We start from the raw sequence: 18,347 nt of genomic DNA, 5'->3' as shown, positions 1-18,347 counted from the left end.
ATGGCATCATCTGACCCTAAAAAATATTTTTAAAAAAGAATGTTTTATTGCAGCATTTGTGACAATAAAAGATTATAACTCATTCATACTATGTAAGAGAATGAATCAATAAAAGAATGCTTTGTGTCTACTGAAGTGAAAAGATGTCCACAATATTTTATGTGAGAGGTGAAACTAGGTGCAAAAGAGGAGGGTAATAATAGTTATAAGTTTATTGTAGAATGAAATGATTAATGTAAAACTACAGTACAGTAAGTATTAAATGCTGCATGAATTTTATGTTTACAGAAGGGGTGAAAATGAGTATGATAAGGATAGTAATAGAATCCACCTACATTTATCACAGGCTAATGTTACCATTATGGTTCATTTGTGTACATACAAATAAAAAGCATTTTATCTAGTGAATTAAGTACTGCTAAGTGCTTTTCATTCTATGGTAAACCTTTGTATATTAATATTTACAGATGATGAAATTAAATATTCAAATAACTTGCCCCTCATGCTCTAACCCAGCATTGGTATTTCAGGACATTGGCTTTTAGAAGGTAGGTAGAGGGTTGTGAATACAGTTCTTTCATTGTTAGTAATGGTTACAACTTAAACTGTTAACGATAGTGCATGATCATTATTTTTGTCATTTAGAAAGCAATAAAATAGATACTATTTTGGTATTTTCTTGGTTTAGACCAGATTTCAATGAAAAGAAAAATTACCCATAAAAATTACAAACCACAAGAGGGCATCAGATATTGTTTTCCAACTTCAAAGCATCAATATGAAAAACATTAGTGGTGATATTCTGAAGCACTGTGTTTTCAATAGTTTTAGGATGTTGTAGTTATTATATATCATAAGTGTTTCTTTATTATTTTTTCTATTTAAAAATACACAGAAGCACAAAGGAAAAAAGTAAAAATTACCTATCATCCCTTCAGAAAATGTAGCTACTATTAATATTTTAAAGAACAAAGGAGCGTTTACTTCTATATGATCTTGCACTGTGTGTTATGCTATGAAAAATTAATTTTATGGTCATAATTTGAAAATATGGAATATTTTTATATAACTGATTTCTTTCTTAAATTTGAGTTTTCATAGTATTCATATATATGTGCCTTAATTTATTTAGTCAATCTTTACCAGTAGACACTAAGCTATAGATCTCTTTTGAAAAAGTCTTTTCATCAAGTATCTCAGTAGATGCCATCTGGGGTGAATGGGGATTATTCATTTAAGGTCCAGAAATGAATGGACAAGTTGATCTCATAACAACTGCAAATTTTTTTCAATTTACTCATAGAAAATATATGTATAATACATTTATTAGAGTCAAATTAATATGTAAAGCTGTAAAATTCAACAGAAAAAATAGCCAGTGTGATTGTTTGATTAAATTCAATGGGAAGCAAACATTGTTTTGCAGCAATATAAATCATCCATCAAACACTTCTAGAGAAGAGGTAGTAATAAAATATAATGATCAAAAATGAAAGGGTAGCTGAGGATGTAGCTCAGTGCACTTGCCTAGCATGTGTAAGGCCCTGGGTTTGATTCCTGGCACTGCAAAAAAATAAAAAGAAACTACTAAGTGAAACCTATTTCATGTTTCTTTTGTCTGGTTAATTGCAACCTGTAATTCTTTCTGCTAAAGAGTGTAAGAGAGGGGCTGGGGCTATGGCTCAGCAGTAGAGTGCTCACCTAGCACGTGCGAGACCCTGGGTTCGATCCTCAGCCACCACATAAAAATAAATAAAGTATTGTGTCCAACTACAACTAAAAAATAAATATTAAAAAAAGATGGCAAGAGATTAAGAAAATTTCATTATGATAATCAAATCTTTCTATAAAAATTCTGATAGACTGCATTGCTGAACTTTTGCTTGCTGTGTATAAATGTATTCCTGATGTTTACAATTTTTTTGTATCTTTAAAAATAACTACACCTGTTTAGGCTGGCATATTAGTAAAGCTGCCATTAGGGGAAAAAAGCACAAATATTTAGGACATAAGGTGAATAAAAGGGTGGGGATGTAGCTCAGTAATATAGCACCCCTAGGTTCAATCCCTCTGATAAAAGTGAGTGCCCAGTCATAAGATAGATTGTATTTTAAAATTTGATATTGTTAACTAAAAAAAATTATTTGGCTGAAAATACCATATCTAGAGAAAAACATACATAAGTTAAAATGCAGGATGTGACAAAGATTTGCCATGCAGGTTTACACTACAGTCCCTCTTCCCTGACACAATCAGGCAATTAAAAAAAAATGTAGATGGGGATCCATTAGATACAACAAATTCCTTAAATATTTTAAATGTTTAAACACATCAATATAATTTTAGTCACCAATTTTTGTTCTACAGATGCTCCTTATGATCATGTTACATCCTGATGAACCCATCATAAGTTCAAATTATCAAGATTTTGAAAAGGCATTTGATATACTGAACCTACTCAACACCATAGCTTACCAACATAGTATATTATAAAGCATCATTTTGAGACCCCAAGGCTGACTAACAGCTGTAGCACACTGCCACTGCCCTCCATTGCCAGGGTATCATATTGCATATTGCTAGCCCAGGGGGCAGAAAAACATTTTAATTCAAAATATAGTTTCTGCTGAACACTTATCAATTTTTGTGGGTTTTTTTTTTTTTTTTTGCCTATCACTTTATGATGACACCATCATAAAGGATGCACCATCATAAAGTTGAAAAGTCCTAAGACAGACCACCATAAATCAGTGGCTTGCTGTAAAGAATGTTTTGGGTCTAGGCATATAGCTTAGAAGTACAATGCTTGCCTAGTATGTGTACAAGGCCTAGTACTTCAAGTAAAGGGGGGGTGGGGGGAGGGTCTATTGTTAGAAGTTTATCTGTTTTTTTTCTGTAATCTCCATCCATAACATGGATCCTCACTTGAAGTTTGGTTTCTTTTAGATAGAGTGAAAATTTAATATACTTTTAAGGCAATATAACAGCACAATCATGTTCCCCCACCCCCAGTGCTGGAACCAAACCTAGGACCTTAAAGCACTCTTACCACTGAGCTATAGACAGCCCCATTCCCAGAATCAGAATTTTATTTTTCCATAGATATGTTGTCTTCATCATATTTAGCATAGTTGATATGTACTATTTACTTATATTATGTAATTATAACAAGTATAACAATCACACGCAACTGGTACCAAAACAAAGGTTACTTTCGTTATATACACCCCACTGAGGCCACCACGGATATCAGAAGAGTTGGGTTCCTAACACTCGATGTGTCCAGGGTAGCAATGACCATGTTTCAAATAGGGGACAGTAGGCACCAGTTATGAGGGTCAGCTGGCCTTCCAAAAGCCTTCTCTCTGGCTGGTTTTGGCAAGGGGAACTGTGAGAGGAATGAAGGAACCTTACACTATTCCACTCTTTCCTATCAGTTTTCATAGGGACTAGTGCCAAGAACTCAAGGTTCCTAGGAAAATAGTAGACTAGAAATCAGGAGACACGGATTCTGTTTCTAACTATGTGGCCTTGGGAAATCAAAACTTTTCTGGATCTTGTTTTTTTTTTTTTTTCATAAAATGATATTGAACTAGAACAGTATTATATAGTAGTTTTTGTTACTATATCATTCTTAGTGATTTCAACTTCTCTGTGTCTTGTTTGAAAAACAAACCTGCCTCTAAAATGCCATCTTTCATCAAGTAAGCATTTTCTTTCCAAAGCATTTGTTCCCTACTCTAGCTTTGTCATCTTGGGAGCAGGAATTTTAATTTTCACATTTGCAAGTCCTTCATGGCAAAATCTGAGAGTCTGCAAGATAATGACCAAGGTAATGAAAGGATGACACAACATGTACATTAACCTCTGCCACAGTACTCTATTCTCTTAGAAGATTATCTTCACATCCCTATTACAGACCAAAACAAGTAAGATAAAAGCTAAAGCTTCATCTTTAATAAGAATCACCACATATTAATGGCAAACACCAGCCAAGTGCTATGCTGGGCACATTATCGTATATATATTCATGAACAGCTAGTTCCTTATCTTCTCAATGGCTGAGCCAGGATCCACATTTCCTGATCCCTACCTCTTAACACTTATATTTACTGCTTCTAACTGAATCCTTTGTAAGTCACAGGCAAGCATAAACCTTTCCCTTCCAAGTTGATTGCATTTAAAAAACAAAAAAGCCAGGAATAAGGCCAGGTGCGGTGGCACACATGTGTAATCACAGCAGCTCAGGAGGCTGAGGCAGGAGGATTGCGAGTTCAAAGCCAGCCTCAGCAAAAGGGAGACATTTCAGCAACTCAGCGAGACCCTGTCTCTTAATAAAATACAAAGTAGGTCTGGTGATGTGGCTCAGTGGTCAAGTACCCTGAGTTCAATCCCAGTACCGCAATCCCCACCCCACCCCCCAAAAGCCAGGAATATGAATTTCTCATTGGAAGCCTTGAAAAACTCCAACTTGTAGCATGACGAAGCCCTTTCTAGCACAGCAAAAACAAAACAAACAAGTTAACATCTAGGTGAAATGCTATACCTATGAGCAGCCCTAATTTCCTTGGAATCCATTGCAGGGTTTTTTAACAGATGAGACAAGATCTTAATGTCTTTTTGGTTGCTTCTGTAAATTGTTCTCAAAGAAAGGATCCAAAAAGGATTCTCATGAAATAATTGGGGTAGTGCTGAATTTTTAAAACAATTTTCTTTGAGCAAATGGGAATGGATTTCTTCATTAACATCTGAGTATTTTAACATTAAAACAGTCTTACTTTAATTCTGCAGAGCCGAATGAATTTTAAACTGTGTCAGCATACCAAATCATCTGTGGTTACTTTGGAGAAGACACTGTATTTTAAATATTGCTTTGGTACCAAAGTAGATGTTGTGTGAACACATAAAATGTCCCCTCCTAGTCAGATTAAAAGACTGGTGAATGTTGGGAGATAGTAGTTTTCAAATAGTTTACTGTTTTTTACTCAGTTTACTGGTTTTAACTGTATCACACTCTGTCCTCCCAGAATTGTAGGGTCATTCTACTGTTCCATAGAAATGTTCTTATTGTTGACAGTTCTAGGACTATGTGAGAGGAAAGATGTCCTACTTAGCAATATTAGAAGAGCACAGTGCCAGCAGCCAACATTCAACTTGGAATAGTGTATGACAGCTGACCTAACACACGTGACCTAGATGCATCTTCTTTTTAGGTGTAAGAAAATTTATTTTCTTCATTAGTTTAGTACTGATTCCATAAAATTGTTTTAGGTGAAAACTCCTACAGCTTGAGAAAAAAAAAAACGATGAATAAATGAGAGACACTGCGATGTGATGGGGATAATGTGGCAGTAACATAATAAGTACATAGAACAAAGCTGTTAGAATTATCAACACAGTTTACTGAGAATCTATTATATATTGAACATTTAGGTGTAAAGATGTCTCCATCTTTGAGAAGTCTGACATCTGCTCAGAGAATTGAGAACCTCAGTTTCCTTGAGGGTACAAGGAGGGAGAAGTCAGATTGAATCAGAACAATATGGAGGTAGCTTCTTCGGTAGTGGGATTTAGGGAAGAATTAGGATTGTGTGGTCAAGAAAGGGCAAAACCATAAACAGCAAAGTAGAAATAACAACCTGAGGGGGAAAAAATTAAAACTCCTCCAAGTTAGCAGAATAATCATACAAAAGAAAAATGGACAAAGGATACCAAACCAGTTCTCCAAAATAGAAATATTGTTCAGACAAAGGAAAAATTGATCAAGTGAACAAATACATAGAATTTTAGACCACAAAATCATTATCTCCTGAGATCAGGAAAGATCAGAAATTTGGGTAGAATATTGATAAAGATTGGAGATAAGCACTCTCATCCACTGAGACCATAAATTTCTACCACACTTTAGGAGAGTATTTTTACAATCAAAATACTGTACTTATTACCTCTCCTTTCAGGCATTTATCTTAAGATATTTTTATATATATGTAAAATGATATATTTCTTTTTTTTTAAAGAGAGAGAAAGAGGGAGAGAGTTTTTTTTTTTAATATTTATTTTTTAGTTTTCGGCGGACACAACATCCTTATTTGTATGTGGTGCTGAGGATCAAACCCAGCGCCGTGGGCATGCCAGGCGAGCACACTACCGCTTGAGCCATATCCCCAGCCTGACATATTTCTTTCTAAAGAAAAATAAATAAACAAACACAGGTATGTGCAAGTGTTAGGGCAGAGTAAGTATGAGAGTGGAGTCAGTTGTAAAAGTGAAAAGCCAGGATAAGGTTTGGACTCTAGGGACTAAACCCAGGAGCACCCTACCACTGAGCTATGTTTCCACTCCTTTTAATTTTTTTTTTTTTAATTTTGAGGCAGGGTCTCCCTAAGTTGTCCAGGCTGGCTTGAACTTGCAGGCCTCCCTTAGCCTCTCAAATAGCTGTGAGTATAAGTATACACCACTGCACCCAGCAAAGGTTTGGACTTTAAATTAGAAGTTAGATAGAAAAGCTTTTGAGCAAGAGAGTGCACATAATGTTTCAAGAAAATAAACCTGGAAGCAACAGTTTTAATCAGCTTTCATCTAGGAGAACTTATATGTCAAATAGTCATCTATTTGCTTGTATAACCCGGTGGGGTTCTAATTTCTAAAGTGGTCCATGGCCACTTCATGTCTTCCTAAAGTCATATGCTTCCAAATTCTCCATAAACAGTAGAAAATGAATAGGAAAGTTTGTTACTATTTATAAAATATAAGGAATGAAACAAATCATGCCTTTATACACTTTTATCGAGCACTTACTCTTTGCCAGCAAAATGTACTATGCCCTGAATAGGCCAAGCCTAATGAATTTATGATCCAAATCTTACCAGCATTCTCAGGACCATTCCACTGGAACTTGTCTGTCATGAGTGATATCATTCTCAAAATAGTTTCTTTTCAGTTTTCTTGTGCCCTGGGTACTCACTTGGGTTCTCATCTCACTCTACACACTCATTCTTGATTATTTAATCCTTCTTATGGATTTAACCTGTGTCTTTAACTTTAAACCATAATTTAAAAACCATAAATTTTCACCTAACACCTTTAAAAATAAAGAAACAAAAAGCCCAAAAGATAAATGTTGATAAAAATATGGAAATTAATGGAACCCTTGTACACTTTTGGAAATGTAAATTGATGTAGCCATTAAGGAAAACAGATCGGAGGTTCCTCAAAAAGGTAAAAATAGAACTACCATATGATCCAGAAATCCCACTTCTGGGTATTTTTCCAAAAAGAAAATGAAATCAAAATCTCAAAGAGATATTTCCACTCCTTGTTCACTGCAGAATTACTCACAAGAGCAAAGATGTGGAAACAATCAAAATGTTAATACATTGGATAAAGAAAATGTAGTATATGCATACAAAGCAGCATTATTTGGCCTTAAAAAAAGAAATGTCCTTCATATGTGACAACATGAATAAACCTGGAGGACATTATTCTAAGAAATCAGTCACAGAAGGACAAATATTGTGTAATACCATTTGTATCAATTATATAAAAAAGTCACACACACAAATTGTAAAATCATGGTTGCTGAGAGCTGGGGAGAGGGAGAAATCAAGAGTTGTTATTCTACAAGTAAAATATTTCAGTTATATATAAAAGACAATTAAGTTCTAGATAACAGCTGTACAACACTTCCTATAATTAACAATAGTATATTGAACACTTAAAATGTTGTTACTACTGTGACTTCATGTTAAGTGTTACCATAACTGGGACGGGGAGGAGTGGGGCAAAGAAAAAAAAAAAGAGAGAGCCAGACTTCACTTTTCTCCTTACCAGGTTCCTTCAATTGTGGTGTACAGATCATTGCATCAATAAATATGTAGCTTGTCTAATTATCTGGCATGTTTTGAAAGCATGGTCCCCAACATAGCAAGATACAGAGGTAGGCTTTTAGGCAGTGATGAAAGTTATAACCTTATCAGTGGATTAATCTGTTTCAAGGATTAATAGTTGGGACTATTGGGTGGTAACTACAAGTAGACTGGGCATGGCTGAAAGCTGCAGGTCACTGGAGGTATCCCTTTGGAGATTAGATCTCATCCCTGGCTACTGGTTCTCTCTCTGCTTCATTTTTTTTTTTTTTTAATGCCATGAACTGAGCAGCTTTCCTCTTTCACACCCATTTGCCATGATGTTCTGCCTCAGATCCAGAACAATGGGGTTGGCTGACCATGGACTGAAACTCTAAAATCATGAACCCAAAATAAACTTTCCTATTCTACATTGCTCATCAGGTATTTTGGTCTCAGTGATGAAAAGCTAACATAATGTTAATGGGAAAAATCATATATACATATGCATATATGTATAAATCATACACTCCAGTGTCTCCACCTACATACTCTAATAAACTCCTCAAACTCAATATGTTCCTTTGTTTAACTTTCACACATTAGAAGAATCATAGCTCTAATTTCTTTGGTTCAAGTCTGTGATTCACCTGCCAACTATCATCTTCCCTAGATTCTAACATTTTACATGTTGCAAGGTTATAACAGGACTCTTTCTACTTTAAAATTTACTAATCCTATCTTTCCCACCTCAATTCTCTTACTCAATTGCTCCAAACAAAAACCTAATATCCCTTCATCCTTCATGAGCAATCCATTCACATTAAATTTTTAACATTTAATAAATGTTCAGGACAAACTCAAAAACACAACGTGTGTGTGTGTGTGTGTGTGTGTGTACAGAATATTCCCAGAAGGATAAAATATGATTGATCATACTTTTCACAATATATTCATACTTTTGAATTTGTGTTGTGAATAGATAACCTATTAATTAAATTTAAAAAACAATTTTGTTATGCCTTTTGAAGGGCAAGTGGTAACAGAAGCTGAAAACATGAGTGGGGAGGGTAACTTCCATTCCATTCTATACTTTGTGCATTATTACCTTTTTGAAATACTAAGAAACTATAGAAAAATATTTAAATCTATAAAGTTAAACCTATGAATAACTTTAAAAACCTATGAATAACTTTAAAAACTTCTTGAAAGCTGTCCTTCCCTGAATAAGTTTCACCGTGTCAGCAAGATTCATAAAAAGAAGTTCATAACCATCAACTACTCCTTTGTCACTTGACAAGCAGATGCGAGGTTTAAAAAGTGTATTATAGTCATCCATACTTGAAATATAAGCAGGATACTCCTAGAGTGAGAAGGAGAAAATTTAAGGTCATGATGTAACTTCTGGTGTTGATATTTTTTTAAAAAATATTTTTTTAGTTGTTGATAGACCTTTATTTTATTTATTTATATGTGGTGCTGAGAATCGAACCCAGTGCCTCACACATGCCAGGCAAGTGCGCTACTGCTGAGTCCCAGCCCTAGCCCTGGTGTTGGTATTTTTATTATATCACTGAAAATTAAACAAACAGAAAACCCTCTGGGTATGTGTTCCACACCAACTTTCACTATTTTTAGTCCCTCTTCATAATTTGTACTCAATTACTGTTGAGTTGAATTGTCCCCACCATCCTAAGTTCCCATATTGAAGTTTTAATCTCCCCAGTAACTGAAAATATGATCTTATTTGAAAATAAATTTGTTACTGATACAACTGATTAAGATCAAGTCATTAAGGTGAGTCCTAATCCAACACAACTAGTGTCCTTAAAAGGGGGGAAATTTGGACAACTTTCATAGAAGGAAGACAGTGTGAAAAGAAACAAGCCATCTACAAGCAATAGATCCTTCCCTCACAGTCCCTTGGAAGTTACCAACCCTGCTTGATTTTGGACTTCTAGCCTCCAGAACTGTAAGACACACTCAATTTCTGTATCTAAGCCACAAAGTTTGTGGCAATTTCTTATGGTAGCCCTAGCAAATTAATACAATTACACATAGAAATGACTTGTAAATGAACAGTCATTTCATATAATTTGCCATTTTAAAAGACTTGAAAATAACTGATACAATACTGTTGTCTTTGAAAACTAAAAATCTTCAAAGAAATGGTGTTTTAGGATATCTAAGCAGGTTTCCCTAATTTCTGATACCAAAAAATATTACTCTACCAAAAATTAGGCAACAGTGTGTTTTTCTTCAAACATACTACAAATATAGTCAGATATGTTTGCAAGAAAAAAATATTTTGCCATTAGTGACTGAGCTTGGAAATCAGTTATCTGAATTTCTTAGATCAGTCAGAGGTTCCCAAAGTTGCAGATATTGAAATAATCTGGCAGAGAAGAGTTATCACTGACTTCTCCCCAGACCTACTCAGTTGTAATATCTAAGGAAGTCTTTAGAAATCTGTAAGATACTTCTCCAGATTTTGTAGTAATGAATCCTATTTTAGTGACAGCTCCTATTCAATCAGGTCACCCCATTCTATATGTGGGCAAGTTCACCTTTTAAGCCAAGTATAACGTTTTCCCCCTATGTGTACTTACTCACCCTTTTTTCTCATGAAATCGCCTTTTAGAGACCAGGTCAGGCATTTTGCTGACCCTATGACACTTAATTTAATAAATGAATGCCTATCCCTAAGTGTTCATTTCCTTATTAAATATCAATTCAACATTAACTATGCAATTTGCAAGTCATATGGTCAGGCATTGGGGGCTGAGGTACATAAACCACCTTCAGACTCCTGAGAGGTATATTAAGCATGTGGAACAATTAGAATGCCAAAGACTTTTTGTGAAATAGAAGACTTCATTGGCAATGAAGAGGGCCCAGAAGTTCCCCTGCTTTAGCTATGGGCTCAAGAAGTAGAGGTGTGAATCAGGAAAAATGACTCAAAAGAGTGTTTGAATTTAAAAGTTGCAGGGCAAATATGCAGTAGGCAAGAAAAAAAGAAAAGGATGCTGCCTGGTTGAAGAAGTTGCATGTTCACAGAAATAAACTATAGCCCCTTAGCTATTGAGTACGACTATCACCCAGTTCTATGGAGAAAATAAACCATAGAGAAACATAATGAACTGTGAGAAGCATTTTGTGTCATGTTAAAATGATCTTGTCTTTAATATGATCATATTTACCTTTTAATACAATCTATCCACTAGGACTGGGAAGAATGGCTGAGGACAAGCCAAGATCATAACAGCTTCTAATACATTGTTTGGAACTGACATCAAACTCCACAATTTCCTGTATTTTTCTCACCTCTCCCATTCACCATTACAGTTAGAATTTTCATAGCTCAGCAATAACGAAGAAACTGATCAAGAACTTAGTCCTTGGTTACCTAGACTGAATATTTAATTCTCAGCTTTTCATTAGCTTTAGAGATTCTTCTTTTAATAACCTCTTTTAATAACCATGATCAAGAACATAATATCTTCTCTTTCTGTGGTTACCTTAGGGCGGCAACTCTTTTCCCCCCATAAATAATTAATAAAATTAAAATTTTTAATAACTTAAAAAATAATTTAAAATTTAAAAATATAATTTAAAAATAATTTAAAAAATTATCTAACACTAAAGTGCATTTGATTTATACATGAGAAGCTTAGTTTCAAGGACTGGTTTCCTTATCTTTTCATGGCTGTCATGATTGCATCTTAAAAATTCCATTTAATTATGTATGCCTCTGACATACACTATAATGACAAATTACTTCTTATTCAATGTCATCTCAATTTAATCAGCTTTGCTATTTGTTACTTAATGAACCAGAAATATGATCTGGTATAGAGCTACGAGACTTTTAACTATGATCTAAATTAATGGAATTAAATTATACTCAGTAATTTCACTTAGCATATTTTATTATATAATCTTGATTCTTTTAAGTCTCTGTCATTCACATTTCAGCTATCAGGAATAAATACAAAGAATTTTCCTTATTACACTAATTCTGTCTCTTTACAATTTTTTAATGTCCCGTGTGGTTTGGTAAATACCCTTGTGTTATAGATATTTTTATCTATGTTTTAAACACTGAGAAACTGAAGTAAAGCAACTAGTAATAAGCAATTTTCAAACACTTCTAAGTCCTGTGCTTTTCATTTCTTAATCCCAGAGTAGAAAAATTTCACATTAGTGTAAGCCACTGGCTCTCAAATGGAAGTGATTTGCCTACACTGGGGGCACATTTTGACAATGTTTGGGGACACTTTTCATTACCACAATTGTAGGAGTAGGAACTAGGGTGCTACTAGCATCTAGTGGGTAGAAGCCTGAGGTGCTGCTAAATATCCTATAATTTACATTACAAATAGTTCCCTACAACAACAAAAAAATTATCTAGCCAAAAATGTTGGTAGTGCTGAGGCTGAGAAAACCTCATATGAACAAAGCCTTCCTGAAGATGTCTTCTTACAGAAGCATTATTAATATTCCATCCTGGGTTGTCCTGAAATCAGTGTTTAAAGTCAATCAGAATAGCTTAATTTAAACTACAATGAGATGTTGCTATGGTCTGAATGTTTTAGTTATCCCTAAAACTCTTATGTTGAAATCTTAATACTCAATGTGATAGTATTAAGAGATAAGGACTTTGGGAAAAATCAAGTCACAAGGGTTCCACCCTTTTAAATTAACATCCTTACATAAGAGACTTGAACCTTCTGAGGACACAGGAAGTGGTGCCATTTTTGAAGGAGTGAGCCAAGCCCCCACCTGACACTTAATCTATGCATGTCTTCCTTTATCATGTATCCCAGTAAATTTCTGTTCTTCAGTCAGGCAACGCAGCACAAGCCTGTAGTCCCAGCACCAGCTAGACTGTGGCAGGAGTATTACTTGAGCCCACAAGTTTGAGACCAGCTTGGGCTACACAGTGAAATCCCATCTCAAAAATGGAAAAAAAAAAATTCTGTTATAAATTACCCAGTCCAAGAGATTTTGTTCAATTATGCATTTAATACAAAAATGTGTGCTTATTTTTAATTCAGCTGAAAAACTAAATTTATATTATAAATTCTGAAATGACATAACTTTGGAGGGTCCATCTCAAATATATACCATCATATAAAGACACAGGGGTGAGAAAATAAATATGTATATTTGACACATATTCACTGATACATGGTTGTTACAATCTTTATTCTTCCTGTTTAAAGGATACATGGGGGCTGGGGAAAGGAAACCTCCATGTAGAAAAGTAGGAAAAAAAAAAATAACATATTGGAGCTTTAGTACACATTTTGAAAAAGGCATAATAAAGCCACACCACAAGGCAGAGAACTGCTTTCTTGGTTTTATTTCAAAAGTACACAAGGTCACAAAACTATAAGAGCAAGTTCTTGGTTTTTTAAACAAGTTTTGTTCTTACAAATTTCAAAATCTGCACCATTGGATATGTAAGCCAGAAATTTTAAATACAAAATCTGCAACTGATATTACCAATGCTCTATTTTGCAAATGTGAAGTGTCAAAATAGTTCTCAGTAGTACAAGTGTATTTACCATTAAAATTCACAGTTAGGGACAAGAATAAGTGCATCAGTGAATTGTGGTTCTCTTAATACTTGTGTTGTTAAAACAAGCTGGCAGAAAACAGAGCTCGCTCTTCTTTGATGGAACCTTTAGAGTCCATGATGAAAACCAAACCCAACTTATAATCGATGTCTTCTTAAATTACAAAATAGGATACGTATTTTGTAAAATTGGATTTTAATTAATAATAGACCAATGTTAATATCCATAAGATAAATGATCAGCCTTCCCTTAAGAGAAATAAACAGAACCACAATTCACAGAATTTATTTATCATTCTTCCCTGCTTCTATAACAATTATGAAAGGAGTTTGTGCTCAGTTATAGACTATTTTAGTATTGAAGCAGGCAAGTAAGTATGAAATCCTATTGCAGAACATGTTGCCTTTATTGCTGGAATATCCAAAGGCATTTGAAATATTAAAACTTGCCCAGAACATTTATACTAGTGAACACAGAAATGTTATAAAGATATATATATATACATATATATATATATAATATATGTCACAAGCCACTGAAAATCTAAAATTGTGCCAACATTTTCTACAAACTACTCCATATGTGACACACCAAAGCATTAACCACAAAAAATATGGACTTTTCCTGTTTACACTAGAATAAGGCATCTGAAAGCCCTAAACACTGTTGAAATGAGAATTAGAAAAAAACTATAAACATTCACATGTAACTTCAAACTTACATGCTGCACACACACAAAAAGAGACTGAGAAGTTATTTTAATAAGCCACATATTACAGAATTTGATAGCCAAGTTCATGCAATGAGTTTTTCTTATATTTAATCAAAATGTTTACTTGCCCCTTTACTTGATCCAAATTTCCAACCCATTCTAAAATTTTTAAAATTATCTAACAGAAATCAGATATTTCTTTGTATCTGTAATCTATATGGATTTTTAAGTTTTCAATTAACTTCCCCCTATGATACACTCAGGCTGTGTTTCTACTGTAACAAATCCTTGGCAGACAGCTTAAATATAAAGAAAATTTGCCCACAATAACTGGTAAATATAATCAATGAGCCTTTTTTTAGGTGGGTAGGCTTTCTAAGGAAAATATTAGTAACACTGGTCAATAATAATAAGAATACCTATAAACTACTCCATATTCAAAACACAGAACCATATTAATCCACAATATCGTTTCTCTTCAAATTATCCAATGTAACTTATTTAAAAGATGGTACTAAAGTCTCTCAGGAATAAAGTGGAATCAAACAGTTTTGCTTTGAAGATGCAGTGTTGTCCTTGACTGATATTACTATGCTCTAGTTGAAATAGTCTAATAATTTTTTTTATTGAACTACTTGATCATCATGAGTAGTAATTCTAGAATAAATAATTGATATCTGGTTCAATTAAAATTTAACAGGGAGAATTATTTGGGAAATTACTAGTACTATCTGACCTTTAGATCAAGTGAAATTTACAATAAAAGTAAATAAAGAAAATATCAAGCCTAAAACTGAGCTGGGTCCTCTAAACCTAATCATACCTGAAAGGTTTGTTCAGGTTACACAAGTGATTTTTCACAAGCTTGTTTTTTGGATTACAGTTGCTATGGATCTAAACTAAACTACTTTTTGGAAGAGATTCTGATTTACTTACAGTTAAATCCAATACAGAGTTTAACATAAGGAAAACCTTACACAGGTATACTCTCCATAATAATTTTTACTTTGATTAATAGCATAATTTTCACTATTTGAAAATCAGAAATAGGACAGGCCAAAAATCTTTTGTTATTAAAGTCTGTGATCTGTTTTAGTCTCCTAATATCTTTAAAAAACAAGCCAAACAGCTAGCATTCAAAAATAGTTACTGTTTCAAAATCAGAAACACAGTCAAAGAGTATTGGGGATATTAAAGTTTTTAAATTTTTATGAAGAATACAATTATTTAAGTTACTTTGAAAAAGAAAAGAAAGGAAGAGTCAAGATTCAAAGAATGAGGGTAGAAAGGTGTCACAGTGATGTGTTTTCAGAAACAGTACCTTCACCTCTAAGCACCTTTCAGGTAGGTGATAGCTAGCTCATAGGCACCAGATCATAATAGAAATTAAATTACCCAAAAAGGCACAGATGAAGATGTTAACACAAGTATAAAAAGCAACTTTATGTAAGGTTAAAAATCTACTTAAAATGTTTCCAAATATGTAAAACTGTACACTAATCCATTATGCAGACATTCAGCTTAAGTTTACTATTAAAAAGTATACAACACTCTTCCTAATTGTGAATACATGCCAACATTAATTCATAATGTAGCATTTACCACCACAGCACCCAAAGAGATTAACAGAAACCAACTCCCTACTAAAATCTAGGGAAAAGGCTTTAGAGCTAATGAAATAATTTATTACAGACCTTATATACTATAAAACTGTTGGCTCATTCTACTATATGCACATTCCCTCACAATCTTAAGGGAAATACAATAAATCCACTTTCTTCTACTTAAACATTATTGAACACATTTGGCAGGCAGGAGTATTCCCTTTACTCCATTTTCTTTTCTTTTAAGAATAAATTGCTTTCACAAAACTTAAGACTCAAATTTTTTCAAAGCTCAACTTGATTTGCTGAAACTACACAATGACATGTTTGGCCACACAACAGCAACTGTACATTCTCCAAAGTCTGCAGTACAGAATTGATGGAGGATCTTTATTTGTGTAAAATGTATTGAATCTCTGAGTCTATGATGAAAATACCCTCCAGGAATTGCATTCAAGAAGGTAAGTATATATAATATGCAACACCATCCCCAAACAAAAAATACATCAAAACAAACGAAACACCACTTAAAATTTAGTATCAATAATTAGGGAATTTTCATTTATAACTGTCAAATAATAAATGAATTACAACATTATCTTATTAGAAAAACATCACCTAAAGTGGAGAGCCAGTGTTTAGTTGGACAATGTGAAATACATCTGGATCTATCTGGTCACCACATGCAGATGGCCATAGGCCTCAAGGCATCAGACCATTCAACACTTAAAATCTGCCCCTACTATCAGACCAATGGTACTAACTCTATATGTAGCTGAAGCAAATGTTCTAACTGAATCTGTTGATGCTTCTGTTCTTGAGCATACAAGAGAGGTTATGATGGCCCTGTTGCCTGTAGCAGTCTATCAATTAAAAATCATTTCCTACCCAAGGCTTATGAATAGCTCAGCAGTAAAACTAGTCATTTCTAAAATACTGTAGTGTTTTCCATTATTGGAGATATTCCAAACATCTTTAGTGTTTTCAAAGAGGCTAGAAAAACAAGTATAAACATACATGAGTATTTTTGCCATGGGTATTTCTTTACTAATTTGGGAGACATTGTTGAGTCATAAATAAATGAGACAAACATCTTTAAAATAATGGTAGAAATTATAAATTACCACTTTCAGATGATTCAAGTATCAATCTAGTATACATGTATGTTTACAAATTTCTTCACCTGTGATTTAATATTCAAAGTGCTTATATATTAATACTCAGATACCTTTGAAATCAACCACTTTAAAAAAATCCACCTTTTCCAGATGATGAATTTGTCTTTACTAACTATATTAACTTTATTGTTTCAATATAACCAAACAAAACTTTGTGAAGCATATTTCTTACAGTTTCTGGTTAACTTTTTTTTTTTTTTTTTTTTTTTTGAGGCTGGTAACAAAATTTAGACTAGAATAGGTTTTAATATATCAAGAGAAGAAAAGAAACACTGAGAACAAAGAAGAGAGGTAAGAGGCTCTATACTATAGACCCGTCCTTGCTCTGTGCTGGAATCATCACAGGAACCGCTCCCATTCGACTTAGATTAGGGGCAGCTACCTTAGCAGGTGGAAGAGTCGGACTCTGAGGAGCACGTTCAAAGTCTTCGCTTGGTACTTGATTATACTGAGTCTTGGAATATCCTTCCATGTTGGAAGGAGACATAGATCCCAGGGATGAATGATTGCTGCCAATGTAGCTTCTGGCAGTAGATGTTCGGCTCTTTGGAGGAGGCACATCTTCCCTGGAAAGCAGAGTCCGCAATGCAAGTTAAATAAACAAGTTTTTAAAAATCTACTGTTGTGTAAGATATGAATCATGCGGAAGGGCCTCTATTTAAATACAAAGTATATAAAATTGTGTGTCACACACAGACACACACACACACACACACAGAAAAAAAAACAAAACAAAAACAGAACAAGGCACAATGTCATGAACTGTGTATTTGAGCCTAACTGATACGCTTTATTGATTAAAGAGTGTATAACTTCACAACATGAAATGTGATTTCTACACAAATGTGTATGCTTTTATAAGGCTCTATTTATTAAATCTTGAATAGCTCCATATTCTAGTATCTATGATAAAGAGAATCTAATTATAGTGATATAATACTTTCTAAAAGTATTAACACCACAGATATAAATTTTATCCCCTAAAAAAAAGGAAAGGGAGGGAAAAAACCTTTTAGCTATTAAAATTGTCTAGCTGAAAACCTTGCAAATCTAAATCTGTAAAACCTGGGAATTGAGACTTAAGAATTTTCATACCAACTACCAGCAAAGGACATATATCTGAGTAACTTTTAATGTACTTTAAAAGTATAAGTGCTCAAACCCCACCCCACACCTACCAAATGCAACTTTAAGGGTGTTAAATTATGTCCTGTATTATTATTTTTTAAGTTTTTAGAATCCAATATGTTATCTAATGGTTAGAAAAATAAAATTATACTACCAACAGTTCAACAAACTATCCATATCACTTGATATAATTAGGTCAAACTTCAACATCTGCTCCATTTCTTAAAACTTCATTCCTGCCATCTTATTGTGAAAAGGTAGGCAAGGTAGTCTTGATATTTTGCAGTAGTTCTCAAAAT

The 18,347-nt window shown here is 33.9% G+C and overlaps 1 protein-coding gene across 4 annotated transcripts in view; it reads right to left on the bottom strand.

Annotated features, from left to right (window-relative positions):
- The window catches only part of CXADR (CXADR cell adhesion molecule), a 60,743-nt gene that overhangs the window by 4,926 nt on the left and 37,470 nt on the right, over positions 1-18,347 (bottom strand). For 2 of the 4 annotated variants that reach the window (XM_081302182.1, XM_081302184.1), the window contains one exon: positions 13,211-17,486. In XM_081302182.1, coding sequence (XP_081158308.1) covers positions 17,222-17,486 — 265 coding nt within the window. In that variant the 3' untranslated portion in view covers positions 13,211-17,221. Of the gene's footprint in view, positions 1-13,210; positions 17,487-18,347 lie in introns of those variants that run through there. The other 2 variants (XM_081302183.1, XM_081302185.1) reach the window with 2 other exon arrangements.

Source organism: Spermophilus citellus, assembly GCF_964194105.1.
Source record: "Spermophilus citellus genome assembly, chromosome: 7".
Lineage (NCBI taxonomy): Eukaryota > Metazoa > Chordata > Mammalia > Rodentia > Sciuridae > Spermophilus > Spermophilus citellus.
The sequence above is the reverse complement of the archived record's forward strand: the minus strand, read 5'-3'. Positions and strand labels throughout refer to the sequence as shown.